General features: G+C 37.5%; 1 protein-coding gene across 6 annotated transcripts in view; it reads left to right on the forward strand.

Moving 5' to 3' along the window:
- MID1 (midline 1) overlaps nt 1–24,786 on the forward strand; it is a 241,068-nt gene that overhangs the window by 198,562 nt on the left and 17,720 nt on the right. For all 6 annotated transcript variants that reach the window (XM_083855465.1, XM_083855460.1, XM_083855463.1 and 3 more), the window contains exons 4-6: nt 11,374–11,481; nt 14,571–14,719; nt 18,026–18,153. In XM_083855465.1, coding sequence (XP_083711591.1) covers nt 11,374–11,481; nt 14,571–14,719; nt 18,026–18,153 — 385 coding nt within the window. The remainder of the gene's footprint in view (nt 1–11,373; nt 11,482–14,570; nt 14,720–18,025; nt 18,154–24,786) is intronic.

Genomic DNA, 24,786 nt, shown 5'->3' on the forward strand with positions numbered 1-24,786 from the left:
CTAAGTCTGGTATTGCAAAGAATCCAACTTGTTCAACTGGTAACAGATGCACTACTGTCCCTGGAGTCCTGTTTTAGAATATTTCTCTGTAGACATAAAGCAATTGCAACATAGTTGTTAATGAATTCCTACCATGTTTTATTCATCAAATTAGTCTAATTAGCATTTAAATTAGATAAATATTAAGAAATGAGCTTCAGTCAAAACCTTGGACCTCGGCCGCGCTGGAAATAGGGCATGTGGGGATGGAGAAGTAAACTTTAAAGTTATCTCTGTTTCTCAGAGCCCTGTGGAAACTTCAGATATGATGTGTATATCTCCAGCATTGGAGAAACTGTGGCTTATATAGATAGTCAGTACACTCTTTTTCCTCTTGCTTGTTCAGGAGAGAAATTCAACCAAGCCAGGAACCCAAATTAAAAATTGAATTAAACAATATATTGGCTAAAACATTAATAATGCAAATTTAAAATTACAAAATATTAGGCATAGTTTCCAATGACTGTGTTGGTTTTGATATACGAACTCACTGAAATGTTGAAACTAAACAGGAAGTTAGTTTTACAGCAAATCCTTTCTTTTTCTACAGCAAATGCTTTCTTTTTCATTTTTTGGTATATTATACTACAGATAATAATGTAAAATACATTGTACATCATGTGTAAACATATAAAAACATAGGCAGTAAATTTAAAGACTCCTGATACCTACTTTGATTTTCCTTACCTAATTTGAAATAATTTTGATTTAGATTTTGGGGGCTTTAAAACCAGCTTTTTCAAAAAAGGAAATAAGCTTTCAGTTTCACATATAGTTTGAACTTTGAAAAATAAGGAAGAAAAGGAAATTATTATTATTCTTTAAATTAAAGTTACCAAGACTTTGCTCTGAGACACATAAACTTTTAAAGTCATGCTCACTAACATTTATTTGTAGCTACACACAGTAACATTTTTTTAAGCCTTTATTATGTCATAAGCCAAAAAATTCAATGTTACATGAAAAATGAAAAAGGAATGTCTTTCTTGGTTTGATATGGAGCAGAAGCTGATGTTTCCAAAAATGACAACAAAAAGGCTCTATGCGCTTTGAATAAATGAATCCTTGCCAGCCAAACCAAATGTTGTCACAAAGCCACTGTTTCTCACCAACCAAGTGAGCTGTCAATGGCTTCCCAGGAGCCAGTTTATGGCAGATTAGTGATCCACCCATGTATCCTTCCCAACTGTACTGTCATCCATAGCAAAGGCCAAATCCCAAACTTTCTATGTCTTAAAACTAATGCCTATTCCTTCCTGAAACAGTTATTTTCTTTTTTTCTCCCGCAAGCACAGAAGGACCAATCAGTGATGTTGATAGTCTATAAGATGGAGGCCTCAACAGGCACTGGGGAGGAGATACCTGGTTTGGTCTCTCATCACAGCAATGGAGACATAAATCTTGCCTATATTTAGATGGAGTTTATCAATTTATGACAGGATTTATCCTGATGGAGAACCTGATCTTGGGAGACTCAAGAAGTTTGCTTCCAGTCTTGCATTCCTATGGGTGGTTCTGGTCATAAAAGCAGGAAAATCAAGCCAAACTGGTACTCTTTACTGCTTTAAGTAAGCATTTTATAATAATGATAATAGTTTTAGTATCTGAATATCTGTTTTTATGCCTAACATGGGTTAGCTTATTAACTTAGGGCAGCAGTTTTTAAAATTCCATTTTCTCAAAGGGAAATGTGAGTGCTTGAGACTTTAACACTCTTCTCTGTCCAAAATCTTTCTTTTTCTTTAGGAGCATGCTGACACAGTTGTTCAACTCATCTTTCAGACACATCTCTAACATGTTTTTCGTTTTACAGTAATTTTTCCATCTTTACACTCTCCCTTCCTCAGTAATCCTGTCTGTCATTACATGGTTTTGCAGAAACCCCAAAGGCTGTTAGTCAGGAAAGGTTCCTGAGAGACCATGGCAAGCCTACAACCTCGTACTTTTGTCCTAGCTCCTTTCTGCAGAGCCCCCCTCACCCAGGGCAGCTCCCTGGGCTTCCTGGTGAGGCAGCTCTGCTCCTCACTCTGTGCAGGGAAGGCAGCTGTGAGACAGCAGGGTTGGCTGCATAAAATGATAAACTGATTCATAGGATAAAATAGAGCCTTCTCCACAAACTGAGAGAATGGATAGAAACAGCTACTACTTGGATATGTATTTCTTTGTAATCCTAGTTCACAGCGTTCACACTTCTGATAATATCTGTAGAAAACTCTTTTAAGAGCATTAAAAACTCTCTTGGATAATTTTGTCTTTGTATTTTCTGCAGGGGCCTTGTACAAGTCTTCCAAACACAGTGTTGTAAAACAGGGATAGACAGGCCCAGGATACGGAACTATAGGTGAATCTCTGGGTGACAGAACCCCTGTGGCCAACACCCCTCCAGGTTTCCCTCCATCCTGCTGTGTGCTGGAGGGGCACAAGTGTGGCCTTTAGCACAGCTGCTCTGCCTGTGAGCACTGCAGCACTGCCACCCTGCCCTGCACACCTGCCACACAGTGATGGGGGCTGCATCCCACTCTGCTGCCTCTCCTGGCTGTATGCAGCTCGGGATTTAGCCACTTCTTAGTTGAATCAGGGGAGGATATAATGCTGTCACTATTTAGGGTCTCCCCTTGGTTTTAGTGTTACAGGTTTCTCTGACTGACAAAGTGCTGTGTCACAAAAAATTTGATTCTTTGTAATAATTTCCATTCTATGACTGTGTGAAGTTTCTGTAGAAATCTTTTAGACCATGGCATTCATTGACAAAAGGCACAAATTTGGGCATGAGCCTCTTTTGCCAGTTACTTCCTTTCTAATTTGAGTTTTGTTTTTTAATTTTTTTTCTCATCTCTTCTAGGAAATGCATGATTAAATGTCTGTTATATAGTCAATACATGAAGTTTCTCATCTGCTAGACAGAAACATAATCTGAACTCAGCTGGAGGAGAAATTGGAGCAATTATCTAGGGGGGAGGAGAAGGGAAATAGGTTTTGCTTGCAGACAGATTTACAGCATCTGTATCTAGTCTTTCTATTTGTTTTGTTTTGAATTCACCAAATGTCATAGGAAGCAGACTCTGGACAACACAGTAAAATAATTTTCGGTTGCATAAAGAGGAGGCGTGTTCCTCTACTTGTGTAACCCTCAAACTGCTGGATCCTTTGCTCTTTGTATTTAATAGAAATGCTCAGTTTCTAGCTCACTTCTAAAGATCTGCTGCAGGCAAAATATCAGTGTAAAGTTCCCAGTCAAAACTGGGAACATCAAATAGTGGTTTTTATAGTCATGTTATATAATCACCTGAATAAAAAGTAGTATATTGAAAGAACCTTTATTTCACTGGCACAGATACTCTACACTCACACTTATCCGATACATTTTAAATCAGTGTAAAGCAGTAGTGCAAAACCAATGAAGAAAAAATGGCAGCACCTAAAAAATTCCTACTGTTACTATATTTATGTAAGGCTGATCAAAAAAACCCGAGCCAAACAGGACAATTTTTTAATAATGGAATTTTGAGTTTCTAGTAAGACTTCAGCGACAAGATAGCTCCTTCAAATTTTGCAACAAAATGTCGCCATCAATTTTTGTATGGCATTTCTGTTACTTGAGAGACAGCAAAATCAAAACTCAGCTGTCAATACAATTCCCAAAGGACACTTGAAAAATAAAGATCCTTTGTCTGTCACAATAAAAGACAGTGAGTACTCTGATTTCACAAATTTTCATGGTACTCACTCCTTGGGATTTGGGATTATTTTTGTCAAAACTGAAGTAAACTGAGAAGTTATCAACAGGAAAATTTAGTTGGAAAGCCTGTGTGTAAATCCTGCTATCTGAACTGCAGCAAATGACCTTCAAAGTCATACAAAGTCTTTGGAATAAGGAATCTACTTTGCTGGGGATTTTTTTTTTTTTCTAGGAAAGGCACAATGGGTTAGATAAGTGGAATATGTGTGATAACTTGGCAGATAACTTGGAAAGGAACTCCACAAAAATTTGCTTCTTCCTCTGCCCCATTATCTTCCGTTTTTGTGAAGATACTTGTTCAGCAGTTACATTTATTTGCTATATTTAAGTGCTAAAAGTAAATGGTATTTTTCGATTTCTGAAAAGGACAGAAAAATATGAGTTGAAGGAAAGGAGTTCTCACTCTCAGTAAGATGCTAATAACAAACCTGATGACATGCATAAAACCTTAAGATGGAATTTACAGCATTTGTTTTTTCTAAGACAATTTCTAATGAGAGAAGGTAAAAGAGACTTTTTCTCTATTAACATTATTTTTAGTAAATATGTGGTATGATCTCTTTTGATTTCTAATTATTTTCATTCTACTTTTAATTCCACTCTCATAAAAGTTGATTTAATTCAGTGGAAATCTCAGGTAAGCTTTAGTCAGAGTCTTAAATTTATGTAGCATCTGAAAAGAGAATTTTCAGAAATAGAAACTGACAAAACATGCTGCATGGCATATGGTGATAGAGAATATTCATTCAAGGATGTCCTAAGCTTCATGCCTAGTAAGCTGTAGCCTTGTAGTCAAATACTATTTCCCTAAAGAATTACTAAAATTATTTCAAAAATTGCTAATTAAATGTATAATTAGTCTTATACAAATATGGAACTGCAGCATTTATGCATACATTTTATGTAGAGATTAAGCACTTGCTGGAGTATGTTATTGCACTTACAACAGTTTTGTACGTTCTGTAAATTGGAATTGTAATTATGGTAAGAGGTCACACAGATTGTATATAAACCAAGAGCAGACCTTGCCACTGCCTGCTCAGGTGGCCAGGTCTGATTTGCTCCACTTCTCCCTTTCTCTCATAGCCGGTTGTTCAGATTTTTGATAGACTGATATTCTTGCAAGACTTTGTCCTTACACTAGTAAATGGAGCTTAGTTCACTATTTACCACTGGTTAATTAATGTGGCAGGTAATATTTTGTGCCTGCTCTGAGAGACTGTAGCTTGTCAGTCAGAATGTTGTCAGTTTATGGAACCTTTTATCTCTGAGTCATTTATCATTATGGGAACAAAATACTCTCAAATTCCTCCTTTTTCTGCCTAACATAAACAGCTATAGAGCAACTAGAGCAGCAGGGAGACCAAAGGCACGGGTCCTCTTGTGAGCATGTTAAACACTAAGCTGAAGACCCTGGATCCTGGATGACAGTTTTAAGTATTGAACTATTGTTTACAAGTGCACTGGTTTCAACATCATGAAAGGATGGGCAGTCCTTTGAACTTCAGTGATTATTTGATAGTTTTTGTTTTTCTACCCCAAGTGAAACACATGAAGTGGAATAGTTTGCTCAATATGGAACAAAGGCTTAATGTCAGCAGGAAGAACAAAGTAAAAACAATAAATAATTAAATATTGTTTAAAAAATTATTATTTAGGTTTTTCATTATTTTTATATTTTCATTATTTAGGTTAAAGAAAGGTGTAACATAAAGTGTAAAAATAGAGAGTGAAAATAATGAGATTCCTATAATTTTGTTTTCCCCATGAAATTCTGGAGTTGTTTTGTTTCAGAATGAGATTGTAAATGTCAGTAGAGAACTTCTAGGTGTCTTGCTGGTTAGTCTCTCAACAATATGCTTCAAAGTACTGTGGGACAAAAAACTTTGAAACAATATTTCAGTAAGTAAAATGAGTACTTCAGTCTTCTAAGAAAGGTTTACTTTTAGTCAAGATTGGACAGATAGTCTTATCTTTTGGACCCAAAGTGGTTTAGCTATCCTGGCCTAATCTATCCTTCATTCACAAAATTCCTGTGTAGCCAGAGTTAGATGGCGTATTTTTGCACTGACCTTTGTTTAACCTGCTCTGAGGCTGCCTCTAAACACAGGTCTCCTGGTTAGAGATGGATGGGGAATGCAAACAAAAACAAAGCCTCTGGCACACTTGAAATGGAAGATGACCATTTCTTATTTTTTTCTTTTTTTTTTTTTTCATCATTTTAAAGTAAAAAATTTGTAAAAGATCCATTCAGTTGGCAAGCTGATTAATATCACGTATTTCCAAAGGCAAGGTTTGTCATCACAGATAAAATCAGATTTATGCTTAGACTAGGGAAAACCTGAAAAAGTCGTTTTCCAAGAGTTCTGCTTTTGCTCTATAGAAGACTATATTGAACAACAAATATCAAACAGGGAAATGAAATAAAGGAAGTTTGAATCCACAACTCATAAAAAGAGAGGGAAAAATTTTTTTCATGAATGTGCATTAATTATTATTCTTTGTATTTCCATTAAATAAATAAATTACATATGGATGACATTAAAATAATACTTCCGTGTACTGTGGCTCTGTAAAGAAAAGTTACTCACTTTACAACATGGAGTAAAATAAACAGGCCTCTCCCTGTATAATCCTTTAATTCATCTAGGGACACTAATCCAAGAAAATGTGTTCCACATCTACATGACAATGAAGGAAGTTTTCCTACAGCAAATAGCTATCGGCCATTGTATGTTAAAATGTTAGAGATTTTTAATATCAGTTTCTGGGTTTGGTGGAAGAAGAAATTCAGGCTCAAATCTAAAATGAAGTATCTGGCAGTGATATAACAGGTTTTGAGTAGAATCATTCCATTTACTTTGCTGATATTTTTGTCTTCTTTTGAGTATACAGTAATTGTCCTGTGTATATAGTCATTCTGTAGCCATAGTATATAGCCATTCTATAACTATCAACTCAAACACTCTTCTGTATCTGTACAGCTACAAAGAATTTATTTTTCTCAGGAATTTGAACCATTTTTAAATCATGAAGATAAAACTCAAATTCATACCTCAATTTCCAAAGATAAGACTCTTTCTACAACCTACTTTCTTCCATTTTGCATAATCAACAGACGACTAATAAATAAAAATTGTTCTGGTTTTGATGAATTTACCACAGAGAGCATAACCTTAATAAAGCAGACGCCCTCTAATTTAAGATGTCTTATTTCGCATGTCATTTAGAAATTGTTTGCCAAAAAGACACATGAAGATTTCCACTTGTGGAGAGAATTGCCTCATTTATAAGGAATCTCAGAGGAAGAGTTTTGCTATTGCAAGGAAAATTCTTCTGAGACACTAAAAAAATCCTTTCCTTCAGTATATTAGTGGAGGAAGTTTTCGTGGGTATGAATCCAGCCCTCTGATTCTGTTTGCCTTTGAATTAACCATAGAAGCTCCACTGTAACCTCAAATCTCTAGCCATTCTGTAGTTTTGTGATTTCTCAAACATCTGCTGGGGACTTTGAAACCACTGCATTCATTTTCTTATGAGCTAAGCTGCAATTTAACTCAGGTCTCTGAAGATGAAAGCCTAGGAAGCCTCTACAGAGAGCAGAACAGTTTCCACATCAGTTCTCAGCTTGTGGAGCTCAGAACAGCTGGCCTGCTCTCCCCTTTGGGCTGAGAGTGCTTGTTGTTTCCAGCTCACTGACAGACATCTGAGGAACCCCCATTTTTCTTTTTTTTTTTAACTACACCTAATTCCTGAGGCAAAGGGCAACAGTCCCTATCCATATATCTGGAAAACATAGAAACCTGGAATTTGTAACGTTGTTGGGTTTTTTTCAGTAAACTATTTGAGGTCTCTGTGTGTTACAGAAATGGGAATAAATTCCTCACAAAAGCAGGAAAGCGTCTGTCCTTCTTCTTCTCTGTAGATGCCATAGATCTTCCTAATTCATAAGGCCTCCTAGTAAGTTTTAAAACTAGCCTGGAAAAGATTTTATAAAAATGATACCAATAAAACAGAAAGCTTTAAGTTCAAAGTATTTCTCGATATGGATGTTTAAAGAACCAGTTGATGCCAAAACCAAGTGTATTATTGTCAGTGAAATTTTCCATAGAAAGGTGTCCCCAAGTCTAGCATAAACTCTCAGACAATAGATACCTCAGATTAAGGAATCAACCTTCATTTTGGGTGGAGGAAGTCCAGACTGAAATCAGCTCTCTCTATGATTTGGAGACTTTCACAAAGAGTGTGTCACAGTCACCAGACTTTATAAGGCAGCTCTCAGTCCCTTTTAACAAACTCCTTGGAAAGAGGACTTGTTTTTTAATGTGGAAAAAATGTAGAATGTAAAACCTCAAATATTTTCACCAGACAGAACTCACATTCCTTGGCTAGCCCAGCTGGAAGTTATTGTCAAGGTTGCTGTTTGTCAAAGGACTCCAGCAGAAGAAAAAGCCTGATTCTGGTGTTTTTGTAGCACCTGTACAGTGGAGCCCTGATCCATGCCTGTGCCTCTTTGGTCTGACATATGACTCCTCAGGAACATACAAATAAATAATATTTAATGGTAATCTCACAAATAGTCCCTTTAGGGCCACAGCTAATGTAGTGCACTTAAATTTGGCACGTGCTCAATTATAAAGTTATTATTGAATCAGAGGCTTTAGAGGCTGCAAATATGATTAAGGAGCATTTCAGCTCAAAAAAAGCCCCCAGATTAAATGTTGAGAGTCTTTTTTTCATACAAAGCTCAGATGTATCATATAATTTTAGAATATAAGTTTCATTTTTAATAAGCTTGTCCAAGTTATAAAGTTGGGAATGTCTTCAAATGGAGTTTATAAAAGAGTCTACTTTTCAGATTTCAAAGAAAAAGAGAAGTCTGCAGTCAATGCATTAAGAAAAATACAGTGATTTTTTCCAAGCATTTTGTTTTTCTTAGTCCAGAGCTTTTTAGGTTAAGATCCAATTAATACATTATTCAAATCAACCAAAGTATTAAATGAAACAATGTTGACTTAACCTTTCTGTAACTTTATGTTTCATGACAGTTATCCCAAAAATTAATTAGGTCTTCTTGACAAAGCAAATTGGTGATGTAAGTGGTGCTAGAAGTAACACTTTGAGTGGAAGCTACTCAAAAATCCCGCGAAGTGTTACCATAATTAAGTGCCAAAAGTGTTACTGTAATTAAGTGCTGAAGTTGGCTGTGGCTGAGCGGACCTCGGTGTTGACACGGGAGCTGCGCCCATATGCAGGGATTGACGGCTGCCTCGGGCTCAGCCTGCCCAGGATTCCCTGCCCTTCGGGGGAATTTCAATCCAGTAGTGAAACTGAGATCAGGGCCAGGAAACTGGTGCATGGTACAGCTTGTTGAAAGCAGCTCTGCAGAGTTTCAAGCCAAAGTAAGATACGTGATGCAGCTGAGGTGGTGGGACGACAGGAACAGAGGGAATAGGAGGGACAGTGTGGATTGACCAACTTTTCTAGGTTACCTGAGCTATCAGTGCAGGGACAGTGGTACTGCTAGAGGCTTTGAGAGGGCTGTTTCGTGCTGTCTCTCCTCATGGACCTTGGTGAGAAGCCAGGCAGAGCAAACAGCAAATGTGAGGGGAACCATGGGCGCCTAAAACAGAATCATAGACCTTCTACATCTTCACCAGCATTTGCAGTTACATCTGACCCCTTCCAGAAACAAATGTATTCTCTCTTTATAATCTTGATGTCTTAATTAATAACTAAGCCTCTAAAATGTGCAAAGAAATTAATTTTATGAAGGCTTGAGAAATATAATCCAAAACCTTGATGAAAGAAGGTCTTTATAAACAAGTCCACTCTTTGCCTGGAGGATACAGAGCATTTCACATAAGAAGGTTATTTGTAAAATTGGTTCTGGATCAAATTTAGATATGTAAGCATTTGCTTAAGCTTAATGAGCTCTATAATGTGCTTACAGATAAATGCATGTTTAAACACATTGTTGGAAAGAAATACTGGTACAGAATCATGGGGCTCATCAGACTCAAGAAACAACCAAGGGGTGCAAATAGTTACTTGTCACTTGAAAGTATTCCCTGTTGTTGCTCACCACTGACTCTTACTATCCCAGTGGAAAAGGTGGCATGGCTTTGGGGGCAATTAGCCAGGGCTGAAAGCTGCTTTACCTTCTTACCCGCTTTTAGCATACTGCAAATGGAAACATAGCTCTAAAATAAGTCCTTTTTCTTTTTATTAGTCCTTCTTTTTCTTTTTATTCTAGAAATCATTAGAATTTTTTGTGCCTTTAATTGATTCTTTTACACATATATGTACATATATATATGTATATATATATGTATATATATGTACATATATATGTACATATGTGTATATATATGTACACATATGTGTATATATATGTACATATATATATATTTATATGCTCAACATGCAACGGCTGGAGGGGAAGTACTTTTTTTGCTTGTATAGAATGTTGACTTTGCTCTGAAAAAGCATTCTTCTTCAGAAACAGAACATATTCATCTGAAAAACCAAATTTTTCTAAGTTTTCTTGTTTTTTAACAAAAGTCAACATTTTCTACAGAAAGTTAATATTTGTGAGGGGTTTTGCACTAAAAAAAAATAATTTCCTCATATATTTATATGAGAAAAGTACATAAAACTAGAAAACTACATAAGCACATTATTTTCTATCTGATTCATTGCTGAGGCAAAGCAGGAATAATTAAGACAGTCAACACATCTTGATATTGTAACTTGAATCGTTGATAACTTGAATCTTTCAGGAACCAATATGTGGATATATATGGTGTATGTAACACTAGTTCACTGTCCTTTCCAGTAAAAGGACTTTGGATCATGAAATGCAGCTGAAAGGAAATAGGTTCAAATCCCTCTAAAAGGAGGCAGTTGTTCACTTCACTGTGAGTTGGGCTATGGGGCTCATTTCTGTAGAATGATGCGGATTCTTAAGGTTTTCAGGATTTGAAGGAGAGGCTAAATAAATCCACATAATTTAATTCTTCTGAATATTAGTAATGACATATAAATTGTGTCTGGTTCAAGAAGAGCAAGCTACAAATGGTTGGAGGATGAGAAAGCATTCATGGGGGTCATCATACATGCTGGAACTTCTCTCTCCTAGCATTCTTTACTATCAGACGCTGGCACTAGAAGCAGTGAGAGGGGATACTGCACCAGATGGACTCTTTAATCCAGTACTTGTGCGCTTAAGCACACTGGTGCTTTAGATGGCTTTAAACTGTGATGTGTGAAGCATCTCCCAAAGAGACCTCACTTCTCCCTGGTGTGTGTTAGAGCTGACACCACTCAATACTCACCAAACCAGACTTTTCTCACTTGAGTTAAAAATACCTGATTATCTATCTGCAAGTCCTGCCTCCTGCAAATGAGACATTGACTCAATTCAGCACCTCACAAAATCCAGAAGAGAGGACTGAAAATAACACAGATTATAGACAGAAAGGAGGGAAAAAATGGCAAACCAAATATTTTAGAAATGGCAATTTTTCAATTAGAAGACAGAAAAGGAAAATGTCAAAAAAAGGTTTTGATAATCATAAAGTTTTGCTTTGTAGGTAAACGCATCCCGCCAAGAAACCAAGCTGATGGAAGAATGTGACCAACTCATTGAAATAATCCAGCAAAGACGGCAAATAATTGGAACCAAAATCAAAGAAGGAAAGGTAAAAGCTTTTCTTCTTTAGATCACAAGTAGGTCAACTCTGTTTCCTTTTGATTGCAGCTTTTTTGACTGCAGATATTATTGGTAGAAATTTGTAGAAGTCCTTATGTAGTCCTTAGCTACTGACTAATACTTTCCTGTAAAGAAGAATGAAAACCTTGAAGATTAGTATGCTAGACTTCAACTGCTTCTTTAGTATTTCTCTTACTACAGGTGATTATGGATTTTAAGGATAAACCCAGAAATGTTGTCATGATCAGTAAATGACAAATTATGTCCACTTGATGTTTCCTTCACTCTGTTATGTGCTTGACAGTATTTCCCCAAAAGTGTTAACTTTCATAAAATGTCACAGCATGTAGAATCATGTCTCGCAATTATCTTCTTTTTTTTTTTATAGGTACTTTAACTTTTTATTCAAATACTACCACATAAAAATTTTGTTCCAGTCATTGTCATTCACGAGAATATGAAGTCTTAATTATTTACAGAAAAAGATATTCAGGAGTGTGCAAGAAATTAAGTGAGGTGTGCATTTCTAATTCCCAAAGTTCCATGATTATTAGTAACAAACACGTTGAGCAGGGAAAATCTCTGATACTCAAGTTTCAATGTATTTTGCTAGCTAACTGTTAACCCAGAAATGCATTAGATTTGAATTAATGTTTTTATTTTCTAGGTACAAGGTGTTTACTGTTTAACTCCTAAACTAATTAAGTCAGATATTCATTCTTCTTGTGTGGGAAAAGCTCAGGAAAGGAAAGAAGTCAAGAGCAGGTTAAATGGTTCATGTGGCTGTCAAGATATTCCAATTAATTTGAAATGAAGAGCCTGTAGGCAAGGGCTAACTTAAACATGTTTGAAACCACACGTCCTGTACACTGTGTGAAAAAACCTGAATTTCCTCATGCTGTTAACAAAATATAATTCCCTTGAAATGAAATAGATGGCCTTCATTTTTGTTTCAACTTTTTTTCTCTATGCAGAGAGACCAGGTGTGCTACCAATGAAGTAGAAAACTTAACATTCATTTGGATTTGTTAAATATACACATTGCTTTTTAAAAACTCTGTTGATTTCAAAAATGTATTCTAATTTCCATTACCATGGAAGATTTGTAATACAATTGACTCCAAATTTATTTGACTAGAGCTGTTATAAGAACCTCTCCCCATTCTTTGTGCTGTTTTGTTGAGCTAAAAGTTATATCAGTGGAGGTCCAGTCAAGGTCTGGAATGTTTTGACTCAAATGTGGTATATGTTAAAGATTTCAAGGTCTCAAGAGACCCATGTGAAAAGCTGCAGGAAGTTCTGCCCCACGTATCCTCCTTTAAGAGGGTCTATGGCTAAGAGTTTTTTGGAAGGTAGAGCATGACAAATTTCTCTATAGGACTGTAGGTGTGGCTGCAGAGCTGGAAACCCATACTAAGTTCTAGCTGTGCCTGCACAGCTGCAGGTTCAGTTACACAGATCTGAACACCCTGTGCAGTTCCATACTTAGTCTCACCTATCACCCAAACCCTATAAAATCCCAGAGAACATGTAACAGGAAAGAAACAAATATCAACTAGGTAAGAAAATCCTTGGGTAGATGTCATTCCTACCATTGCAGAAATGGGTGGGCACTGAGTGAGATGAGCCTTTTCCTTTTTCAATTGATCATCTTTGTCTTCTTGAAGATATAAGAAAGAATCAATCAAATGAAAAATATAGTTTATGTATAGACATCACAAATAATGGCATGCCCTCTACTGCAAAAAACTTAAAGTTAACATTTATTTCAGTTCACTGTTTGCTTGTTAATTAATTAGTAAATAAAGAGAGAAACTTCTTAACACTGCAATGGATCTTTCCCTGGTTAGGTGTAGACTGAATTGTAATCTCTGCAAATGCACAGTTACAGGAAACATTGTGGCATAAGTCATCCTAGAAGCTGATCAAATCATTAGCATTACCAAAATCTGTGCATTCCCAGCATTATCCTCTCTTTGCTGTTTATATATTTAAAGAGATACAAACATTGCATGACACAAACCATTTGGCCAGTATATTTTTTAGAAAGTTTAAAAAAAATGTTTATTTTCCTATTTGTTTCTGTTGTCAGATAGCTGCACTAAGACACCCTCCTCACTGGTTAGGATGCAAGTATATCTGAAAGTCAAATCAACAACTTCATAGCATCTGCCCCAATTCCTGAGATTGGGAATGTTATCTTGATTATAAATTTAGACATTTCTGCCAACCCACTTGGTTGTTAGTTTCCTCATTTTGCATGTAACTGAGTCTTAATGTGCCTTTCTAAACTCCAGAATTATTTAATTTCCTTCCTATTTCTTACTCCTGTTCAAACTATGATCCTGATGTGATAACAAAGAGAAGAACTCCCAGACCTTTCAGGAACTATTATAGTTCCTGAAAGTTTTGTTAGCCAACATTGTCTTTAAGTGGAGAACTGTGCCCTTTCCTAACCTTTCAGCTAATGATTACAGTCACATCTACTGTGTTTATCTCCAGCACATATGTTTGCAGTAATAATAATCAGCTCTCCAGCACCACTGTGCTTTTGTCCAGTTAAAAATATCCAACAAGAAAACACCCTGTATTACTTAAAGCACATAATGAGGTCAGGCATGTATTGTTAACAGAATTGAACAGTCTTTTTCTGTTAACTTTTATTTTCAGTTTTTTTCTTTTTATGAAACTCACCTAAGTAGTAGGAAAAATGTAGTTAATCTATAAGTAGCCTTTAACACAGATCTCATAATTTCAGGGAAATGGTTATCTAAATAGACCTCAGTTATCATGTAAGCAGAAATTACCAGGAAATGACGTTCCTTCTGCTGGAAAATAGGCCAGCTGTGCTTGTTTTGGCTCTCCCCTGTTGTTTTCCATGTGGAAAATATTCAGGGAGAAAGGCTGTGCCTGTCCCTTATTTAAAAAGTTACATGGCTAGATGGAGTTCACCACAAAGCTTGTCACCAAAGCCATTCATCCTAACTCCTCTTTTGCCCAGCTTTGCCTCTGAATTGCAAACCCAATCATGATTTGTGACCTTAGAGACATGAGTGCTTTCCTGTGTTTCCACTCAAGGTGGTGAGGCTGAGGAAACTGGCTCAGCAGATTGCGAACTGCAAGCAGTGCATTGAGCGCTCGACGTCCCTCATCTCCCAGGCTGAGCAGTCACTGAAGGAGAACGACCACGCTCGCTTCCTGCAAACAGCCAAAAATATCACTGAAAGGTAAAGGAGACGTTCCTCTCCATAAATAGAAAAGCCTCACTTTAAGGCAGCTGGGTTGTCACAGTTGTTGTATTGTCTTGTCACATCAGAGATATGGTCAGAGGCAGGAGGTGGTTGACATATTCCCCCAAAATGCTACTTTGTGCTACACCAGAGTGGAAAAAACTTTATTGTAATGCTAAATCAAAACATCTCTTTGAGAAGAGCAGCAGTCAAAACAGGGTGCAAATTAAGAGTTACGACAATAACAGTAGAGGTAGAATGGTTGTTAAGTAGATGTCTGATGTTAAACACACTTTAAAAAGTGGGTTTATGGCTGAAATTCCTACTTCATGAAAATTCTGAGACTGAGAAAGAAATTAGGCAGTTAGTACATTCTTTGGAAGAAACGGGGAATGATCTTTATGGATTCACACTCTTCACAAAATAGCAAGCTACAAGATAATGAAATGTGTAACACCGTGACCCTGCACCACTCATCTTGAGGAGATGGCCGTTCAACAGTCCAGGGGGGTTGGAAGTTACAGCAGTTGTTGTGTTGGGTCCCTGGGTGCAGGGAATTTCTACTCCTTTCAGGATCCTGGCTCCTCATCAGCATGCCAGATATATCAAGGACCACAAAGACAAGGGCCATGCTATCAGAAAATCTGGTCTGGTTTTCAGTGCAATGCTGTGCATGCTGAAACATACCTATTGAGTTTCAGCAGGATTTTCTGATAAAAAATATTCTGCTGGAATATCAGCTGCTTAACAATCAGAAAAAAAAAATTAAAATTATAAAGTTTTAAGAAAGGAGAATATGGACAACAAAGAAAGACATCAAAAGTTTGGTTTTTTGGTTGTTTTTTTTTTAATAGCTATTTCTTTAAATAGTTGGGTTTTTTTATTTCTGGGTTCACATTATACTTTCACTTTTTCCAGCCAATTTCCCCCAAATCCAAAACATGAAATTCCCTGCTCCTATTACATATTTTTTTTTAATCTTTCACCTATTCTAGTGTGCTGCATCAGTCTTCATCAAAGCTAATTGTCAATTTAATAATAAGCCAGCAACACTGGGTTGCCCATTACAGATTCAGAGAATTGAAAATCAGTTGAAAAAGGCAAGGTCAGGCAAGGCAGGGGGTTATATATTGTCTCTCAGACCAGGGTTTGTATTCTGTCACCAAGCAACTTTGGGGCATCTCAGTTGAAGACAGTAGTAAAACTACAACCAGTATCAAAAGTTGAATGTGAGGGTCTGCCCTTTTTTCAGTATTCACCAGAACCAGCAGTAGTGCAGAAACTTGTGGAAACACAGGGCTTTCTAAATGACTACGACAGAATATTCAGAGAAGCTCTATTTTGAACTTCTAAGCATGAGCAGTTGCATCATAAATACAATCACAGGAGAGACACTGGGAGAGCAGAAATGAGACAAGCTGACATATGAGCCAAATCAAACTGAATTCTTGGTTATCACAGATTACTGTCTGTAATGGGATGGCTGTGAACACCCTAAAAAACAGAGAATCATTCCAGGCAGTGAATAAAACTGAGGGTAAAAACAACACCAAGTGCTTGCAGATAAATTGCAAATGGAAAAAGAGGCTAAATAGAATTAATAATAGAATTATTCCTCACAAGTAACTCTCTTAGTTCTCATGTGGTGAATAACATTTTGTTTGCTTTTAGACTGCTCATGTAACAGTCTCACCAGGGCTCTGAGCTCCAGCAGCTAAAGCAATCTCCTGAAATAATGCTCATTGCATTTCTTCCTCCACACATTTCAAAATAATTGCAGTAAAATATTTTCTGTTGTAAGCACAGGTAACTGCACAAGCAAAGTCATTACATACACTCTGATGATTAATTGTGCATTATTTACAGTGGGTGAAAAGCATTTATCCTAGAAAAACCCTTTCCAATCAAATACAGTGTCAGTGTTTACAGTGTCAACAATAGGCAAAATTTCAGGACAAAATTCAGTCTTCTGAACATAATATGGTGACATGGTGTCTGAAATTTTGAATTGTGGTCTCACCAAAATATCCCCAAAAACAGTCCAAAATGCCTGGTGATTTTTATATATATATATATATATATATATATGTCCTAGGATATACTTTAAACTAACTTCTACAACCACAGCTGCAAGAGAAACAATGCTGAAAACTATATAACAAGAGTATTGACCAGGAAACCTCCTCAGCTCAGTTTTTGAAAACTATGCTGAAGACAGAGGTGTACAGCTCTGGTTTTGACTTCCTTTATTGTATTTTCCTGAAATACTACACCAAAAATATATGAAAAAATAGTCCTTAGTAAACATTTGTCCTGAAGTCATTTCAGTCCTGTCTACAGCAAAAGAATAATTTGGGAAAATTTTAAATTGCCACAGTCAAATATTTTGATCAGACGTGTCATGAATGACACATAACAGACATAGATTGAATTTATAGTTGTCTGTTTACCTCCAAACTGAAACATTTGCCCAATTTCTGTTGTATAGCATAAGGTTTAGTGATCTCTCTCCTTAAACCAGTCAAACATTATATAAATACATCCAGTAGCCAGCTCTCCACAAATATGCATTTTGAGAAACCAGGCTGAAGGGTCTGAAAAATGCTTCCTAATAGCATTTTTCTTGTGAAAGTTCATCTCTTTATATTAGTACATCTGGACAGAGAAAATGTGAATGGAGCTCCTGAAATGAGGTAGGTGAGGAAACTTTACAGTTTTGGAGGAAATATAAGTATGCACACATGCTTTGCAGGGAAAAGCCTTTTAAAATAAACCATGCTGACATCTATTTGTTTTATCTCCCTCTTGTGCCTTTTGAAGTTAACAGCAGTGTGCTGTAGTGAACAGCTGAGGAGGTGTGGGGACTCACCAAGCCCTTGGGACAGCAGTGCCAAGGCATGCCTGGAGCAAGAAACTGCTCTGGAAAACAAGGGTTGGGAGAGATGAAGCATCTGTCAGGGTTGCTTAAAACTCAGCTAATTATAGTGCTCTGTCTTCTTTGGTTCAATGGGTGATTAAAAAGAAGAATTCAAGGGATATTGTTGCTTGGCCACTATTTTCTTAAAGTCTTGTCTGATGCTGCACAATAGGCCTAACATCAGTAAAAAAAAAAAAAAAATTGAGATCTTGCTGTCAAAAATAAAAGTGTCAGGAGAAGTTCCTACCTTTAACTGTATAAATAAAATATGTATATAAGCTTTTATCAAGCTTTTTGAGAAGCTATAACAACCATATTGATCAGGCCCACCTTGATATGAAAGTCAGTGTCTTGAGTGCTAAAAGATATTTTTCTTTTCATTACAGGGTGTCTATGGCAACTGCATCCTCCCAGGTTCTAATTCCTGAAATTAATCTCAATGATACTTTTGATACTTTCGCACTTGATTTTACCAGGGAGAAGAAATTATTGGAATGCCTTGATTACCTTACAGGTACTTTTTTTTAATTATTTTTTTTCTTTTTTTCTTGAGGTGCTACTATTTTATACTCCTCATAAAATAGTAGTCATAAGTTTTTCTTACGTTCTCCCTGTGGTTATAACTTCGGCTGGTTGTCAGGTGCTCACCAAGCTACTCTCACTCCATTTCCTCAGTAAGGGGAGAAGATAAGATGAAAAGCTCATGGGTTGAGATAAGGACAAAGAGATCACTCAAGAATTACTGCTACAGGCAAAACAGAGTCAACTTGGGGAAGATTAATGTAATTTATTGCAAATTAATTGTAAAAGTAGGACGCTGAGAAATAAAAATAAATCTAAAAAAAACTTTCCCCCACTCCATTATCCTTGGGCTCACCTTCACTCCCAAGTATTCTACCTGCTCCCCACCAAGTGCATGAGGATGAGGAATGGAAGTTGTGGTCAGTTCATCACACATCATCTCTGCCACTCCTTTCTGGTGCTCTTCCCCTACTCGGGCATGGGCTTTCTCCCATGGAATGCAGCTCTTCATGAACTTCTCCAACATGGGCCCTTCCAACAGGGTGCTGTTCTCCTATAACTGCTGCAGAGTGGGTCCTTTCTGGCAGAGGAGTCCTTCAGGAGTGGACTGCTCCAGTGTGAGTTCCCCATGGGCCACAATTCTTGTGAGAAACCTTTCTCCTGTGTGGTCCTCTCTCTGCAAGCTGCAGCTTCTTCCAGGACGTATCAGCCTGCTCCAGTGTGGGTCCTCCACGGCTGCAGATGGATATCTGCTTCACTGTTGTCTTCTGTAGGCTACAGGGAAACAGCCTGCATCACCATAGTCTTCATCACAGGCTGCAGGGGAATTTCTGCTCCAGCACCTGGGGCACCTCTTCCCCCTCCTTCTTCACCAATCTCGGCACCTGCAGGGCTGTTCCTATCACATTTTATCACTCCTCCCCCCCCGCCACTGCTGCACAGCCTTTTTTACCCTTTCTTTAAAATGCTATCACAGAGGCACTATAAGCACCAGTGATGGGCCCAGCTTTGGACAGTGGCAGGTGTATCTTAGAACTGTGTGTCTGATGCTGGGTCAGCTCCTGATCTTTTCTGACAGAGATAACCCTTGCAGCCCAGCCACTTCCAAAACCTTGTTACATAAACCAAATACACTCTCCCTCTTAATCCTGAATCTATTACCTCCAGCAGCCCCAGAATGCCCCAGGGAGCGTGCTTCAAACAACTGGGATTCATTTCCTACCTCCTCTCCTTGCATACTTCACCACCAGAGTGTGAGGAATTAGGATTGAGTGGTTAAAAGCCACTGCAGCAGAATGAAGTGAAAGAACAGCTGGAACTCAGCCTGGAGCAGCCAGAGGAGGGAAAGCAGGGACCAAACTATTTCCCACGAGATGGATGCTCCAGGTGTTACCCTCTCCCTTGGGGCTGCCTCCTTGCTGCAGCAGATTGCTGCCTGGCAGAGTTCCCATGAGCAACAAGAAGCTGTTCAAGCAATCAACATCACAGGCTCAGCAGTGAAAGATGTTTTCTCATGTTGGTGACACTGTGTATTTCCTCCATCACAGAACTGGGGGGATCTGGCAGTGTCTGGAACTGGAGAGAGTGCAGTGTGCTCAGGGCCAGGCTGTGGGGTGGGTTCTCCACACAGCAGAGCCCCACCTCGCCTCACTGAGATCTTTGGCCTGAGGAAGCCCACAGGATTAGACCCTTACTGAAAGCCTGAGTAATATGCAGTCTCAGAGTGTACAATGACTCACAAAGAGAAACAAATTACTGTAATTTAGGGTGTTTTGATTTCAATGCCAGAATTAGAACAATTCATTCCAGCTCAATTGAAAGCAGAAGAGATGTGGTAGGTTTTTTATTCTGCAAGGTCTTTAAGCATCTGCTGTTAGCAGCAAGAATTTGCAATGAAAGGCACAAAGCACTGTTTAAAAAGCATTGAAAAACACTTCCTGGGTCCATTCATTTGTCCCAGTTTTCAAAGGATAGACTTGTTAGTTCAGGAGAATGGGAGGGTGCAGTCTCCTCATTGCCAACCACTATCTTTTCCAAGCAGAGGACTGGCTTCTGGCTTTTCTTCAGAGGAAAGGTTGAGAAAGTTAGGGTTGTTCAACTTGTAGAAGAGAGGGCTCCAAGGAGACCTCATTTTGGTCTTTCAACACTTAAAACATTTTAGTAGTGTCTATTGAGAAAGGACAAGGGGTAATGAATCTAAACCTAAGGAGGGTAAGTTCAGACTACATATAAGGAAAAAATATTTAAAATGAAGGTGATGAGACATTGGAACAGGTTGCCAGAGAGGCTGTGTAGCTCCCATCCCTGGAAACATTCAAGGTTGATTTGGACAGAACTCCAAGAAATCTGTCCCTGTTCACTGTCTGGAGATTGGGCCAGATGACCTTTAATGGTTCCTTCCAATCCAAAATATTCTCTGATTCTGTGATTCTATGAATAGTGAATAGATTAATGCTGGGAAGCACAAGACTGGGTGCATGCACAGGGCAGCAACACTCTTGCCTGATGGAGCTGTGAGGTTCTTGCCATATCTAAAAGAGAAATTATATCTGCAAGGAATTTCTTTATCACTCTGTGATAGATGAATACAATCAGTGTCTAACGCATAAGTAAATGAAACACAACAATAATGTGATAAGAGTAATTTCAGCTTGTTATACAGTACCAGTGAAATATTATTGTGCCTGCCCCTCCAAATCTGCAGGAATTTTGCCATCAGGTTGAGCCTTCACCCCAAATTTATAAAAATCCAAGGAAATGAAAGGAAGAATTAAAACAAAAAACCCAGACTAAATCGCCCTAATCTAGCAATCTACCTCTAAAATATTTCATCTCATCTTTCTTTATGGCTGAAGAAGAGAAATAACCATCTCAGTCCTAAGCTATGCCAAGGGAAATCTAGATTGGATATTAGGAAAAAAAATTTTTACAGAAAGGGTGATAAAGTACTGGAATTGTCTGCCTGGGAGGTGGTGGAGTCACCTTCCCTGGATGTGTTTAAAGAAAGACTGGGTGTGGCACTCAGTGCCATGGCTTAGTTGAGGTGTTAGGGCATGGGTTGGACTCAGTGATGGAGGAGGTCTCTTCCAACCTAGTGATTCTGTGTGTGTGCGTGATTTTGAGGCACATATATCAAGGCAGTTGACTCCATTCTGGAGTTGCCTATTTCTCCCAATTGTCTCCAAACAGAGGACAGATACACTTATTCAAATGCAGATAGCTGTGGTTTAGATCTGTAGAGTTAAATGAGGTGAATTCTGTCTAGCAGTCTGTTCCTGCATCCTTCAGGTCTTCTCTCTTTTGTACATCATGTGTCAGAATTATCAACCTAATTGCTGTACACTGCAGGAAACAAAGGTTACATCTGTACCAAAATGGAAGGTTGTCTTGCTAAAAGATATTTTCTATGATCCATCATGATGACTGTGTCATTTACATAGCTCCTTCTCTGCCTTTTTCCTAACTCATCCACAGTCTTAAAAAATTGCTCGCAATGCAGCCTAAGGAAACTTGCATGTATATCAAGCATTTTAGCTGGATTTTTCTTAACAAACCATTTTTATCCTTTCCCTTTATGGCTAGTGAAAAACATTTCTAAGTGGTCTTTCTTCACATTAATAAATAGCATATGGCTTGCAGTGGCAAAATGCAAAATTCACATCCAAATTTTCTGAGCATAAGATGCAAGAAATGCAGACAGTTAAAATATATTTATGTAAATATATGTATATAGTTTTATATAAGATATAAACACACATATATATACAATCCCAAGAGTAAAGTGCATTTCAATATTCTCTACTGTTGTCCAGAAACTCCACAGAAAGATTTCTATTACTCCTTTCAGACTGGTGCATGGAATTTTCATAGATCATAAACTGAACACTTTGTGACAGAGTGAATTAGGCTTTACTTTTATCACGTTTCACTGTTAAGTAAAACGAAGACCATTTGTATATCCTAGTCATAGATCTATGCTGGGAATTAAGGGAAGAAGCCTACCTTATGACTATCATCTGTACTGCATGTGAACAAAATGTCAAAGCCTAAATTCCAGCCTCATTATCTCTGCTGTCAGTTGCCTTTGAAACAATTGGCTGTCTCCTGGAGATTTTTTTTCTCCTTTGATTCTTCCCAGTATATTTGTCAGATCTTCTTCATCCTTCATGTCCCCAACCCCATCTTTCTTTTTTGCCTGGCTATTTCTTTAATGAAGAAATAAATTTAGCTACTTTGTGCTTATCATTTATGTAGACATCTGTCCAAACTTCTGCTATCCAAATAAAATCTCTGATATCTTTCAGAAAGTTGCCAGCCAGACATTGAGATATCAAGCTCAGTATATTAAAACAATACTTCTAATCTTCATCTGACTGTTCTATTCTCTGTATATATAGCCTTCATGTCTTTTGAAAGCATTCTTATCTTAACAGTTGCTCAAGCTCTTCATCTGGAAAACATCTTTTTCTGAACATGTATCTAGCTAGATCCAGGCAATACAGATGACTTGCAAACTCTCTGCACAATATTACTGTCATAAGGACTGGTTTTGTTCTTTGTGAATCAAAAATGCTTGGTTTGTGTCTCAATACTTCAAAATCAGTTGCAGGAACATCCATTCTTTGGCCTTGCAATTTGCCCTACTTCAGAAATCCCATCTGAAACAATGATAAGTTTTCTTCATCCATCACTTCACCTATGACTGCACAAAGAAATATGTATTGCCTAGCATATGCCAGTAATTTTTTCATGCAGAAACAACTTCATTCTGGAAACTCTTCACAACCTGTCTTACTGTTTAACTCTTTCAACACTGAAAGATCAAAGACCAATTCCAGACAATGCTCAATCTCATGGTTTGGGTGTAATCTCTTCTCATTCTGTTGGTTTTGAGCAGTCCTGGTCTGCCCAAGGACTAGGTCGGGCTGGTTTGTATGTATGAGCAAGCCCTTGGTACTAACTCACACATGACAAGTTAATAATACACAAAATTTGTATCCACATCTGATGTAACTGTGCCTTTCCTATTCCTCCATGCTGAGTGTCATGATACAAAGTGGAATCAGTACTGAATATCTAGAAGAGAGGTTCAGAGCAGCTTCAGCAGCTCCCTCATGGTCATACCAGAAATATGGATATTTCTAGCACCATTAATTCAAGCAGATTGCTTAGGTCTTCTTTTAGGTCTTTATCCTCAGTATGAAAATCCATAAGGAATCGTTACAAGTCAATCACTGCATGACAGCAGGGAGAGAGAAACTGAGCAAACAAAATGAATTTGAGGTGGTTTTAATCAATCTCTGTGTACTTGTGCTGAGAGGATTTAGATAGAATCTCAATGGGCACCCAGGATGCACTGTATTAATGCTGGAATTCACCAGGGAGAGGTGGCAGTGTCCCTAAACTGTCCCTCAGGTGTGTAGACCTTGTGAGCCATTCACTCTGCTTCAGAGCAAAAGCCATGCAGATGACATGGAAAAGAAGGTGTGTTAAACTAAATAGGTTGAAAGGGAGTAGTTATGCTTGTGAGATCAGTTACTCCTGAGAGCACTTTAAGAAACTTCATTTTTAATATTAGTGCCTTTCAGGTATTTTAGGTCTGGTTACTGACTTTTTAAGTGTGCTTACCCAGCTTTAAGTCAAAATTAAGTAAAACAGCCTTCAGCAACGATTTTTCTGTCTTTCTTAGGTGAAATCTCTTTCAGACATTTTCATTACATGAAAGCCTGTAGATTTTCAACTATAAGGCCAGGTGTGCATCTGAAGAGCAAATTTAGGATGCTTCGGTGTTATTGAAATGCAGTTTACAGTTAATTAAACCTTCAGTAATTTTTGCTTTTCATAAATTAATACTTATTTTCTGTGTTGAGGTTAAAACAAGTACATTTCTCACGTAAAATATTTTGCTGTTAGGTGCAGGAGATGCAAGAAGAAAACTTTAGTTGAACAGCATCCGACAAATAGAAATGGACCTACTTGTATATTTGTTGAAATATTTTGTATATTTTGAAGTATGTTGTATATTTTTGAAACTTAGCTGATATTACCATTAATCTTTTCAGAAAACTGTGGACCTTTTTTTCCCCCACATTTTGAATATTATTCTTCTCAGATATCTGTTCTTATTTGAATTTATTTGTATTTCTTTTCATTAATACCTTTCTGTCCCAAGGGTTTCTCTGACAAGTTGTTTTTTTAAAAGCATTGTTAAGCTTCTGTAATTCAATATTTAGAGCATCACAAATCATGGTCACATCATGAAATGCATTTGAGCTTTTCCTTATGCCCCTTGGTTGAAAGAGGCTGCTTGGGAACCTGTCTGCACTTTAATCCTTGGCAACATACATCAGTAAGCCAGAGAAATGAGTGATAAAAATTATTGATGGGAAAAAAAATAAATGTTTCATAAAAATAAGATCTTGCAAAACAAAAGTAAAGGTGGAATTCCTTCAGAGGGACATTTTGAGGCTATTATTGTGGCTATTGGAGGTTAAAGAGCTGTCAGGAAAAAAAAAAAAAAAAAAAAAAAAAAAAAAAAATAAAAAAATAAAACAACCACAAACATTTTCTTTAATACAGATATAGTTTGGTTGTTTCAGCTTGAGTGCCCCCCTTCACTCTGTGA

The sequence above is a fragment of the Zosterops lateralis genome, assembly GCF_965231275.1.
Source record: "Zosterops lateralis genome assembly, chromosome: 2".
In the NCBI taxonomy this organism is placed as follows: domain Eukaryota; kingdom Metazoa; phylum Chordata; class Aves; order Passeriformes; family Zosteropidae; genus Zosterops; species Zosterops lateralis.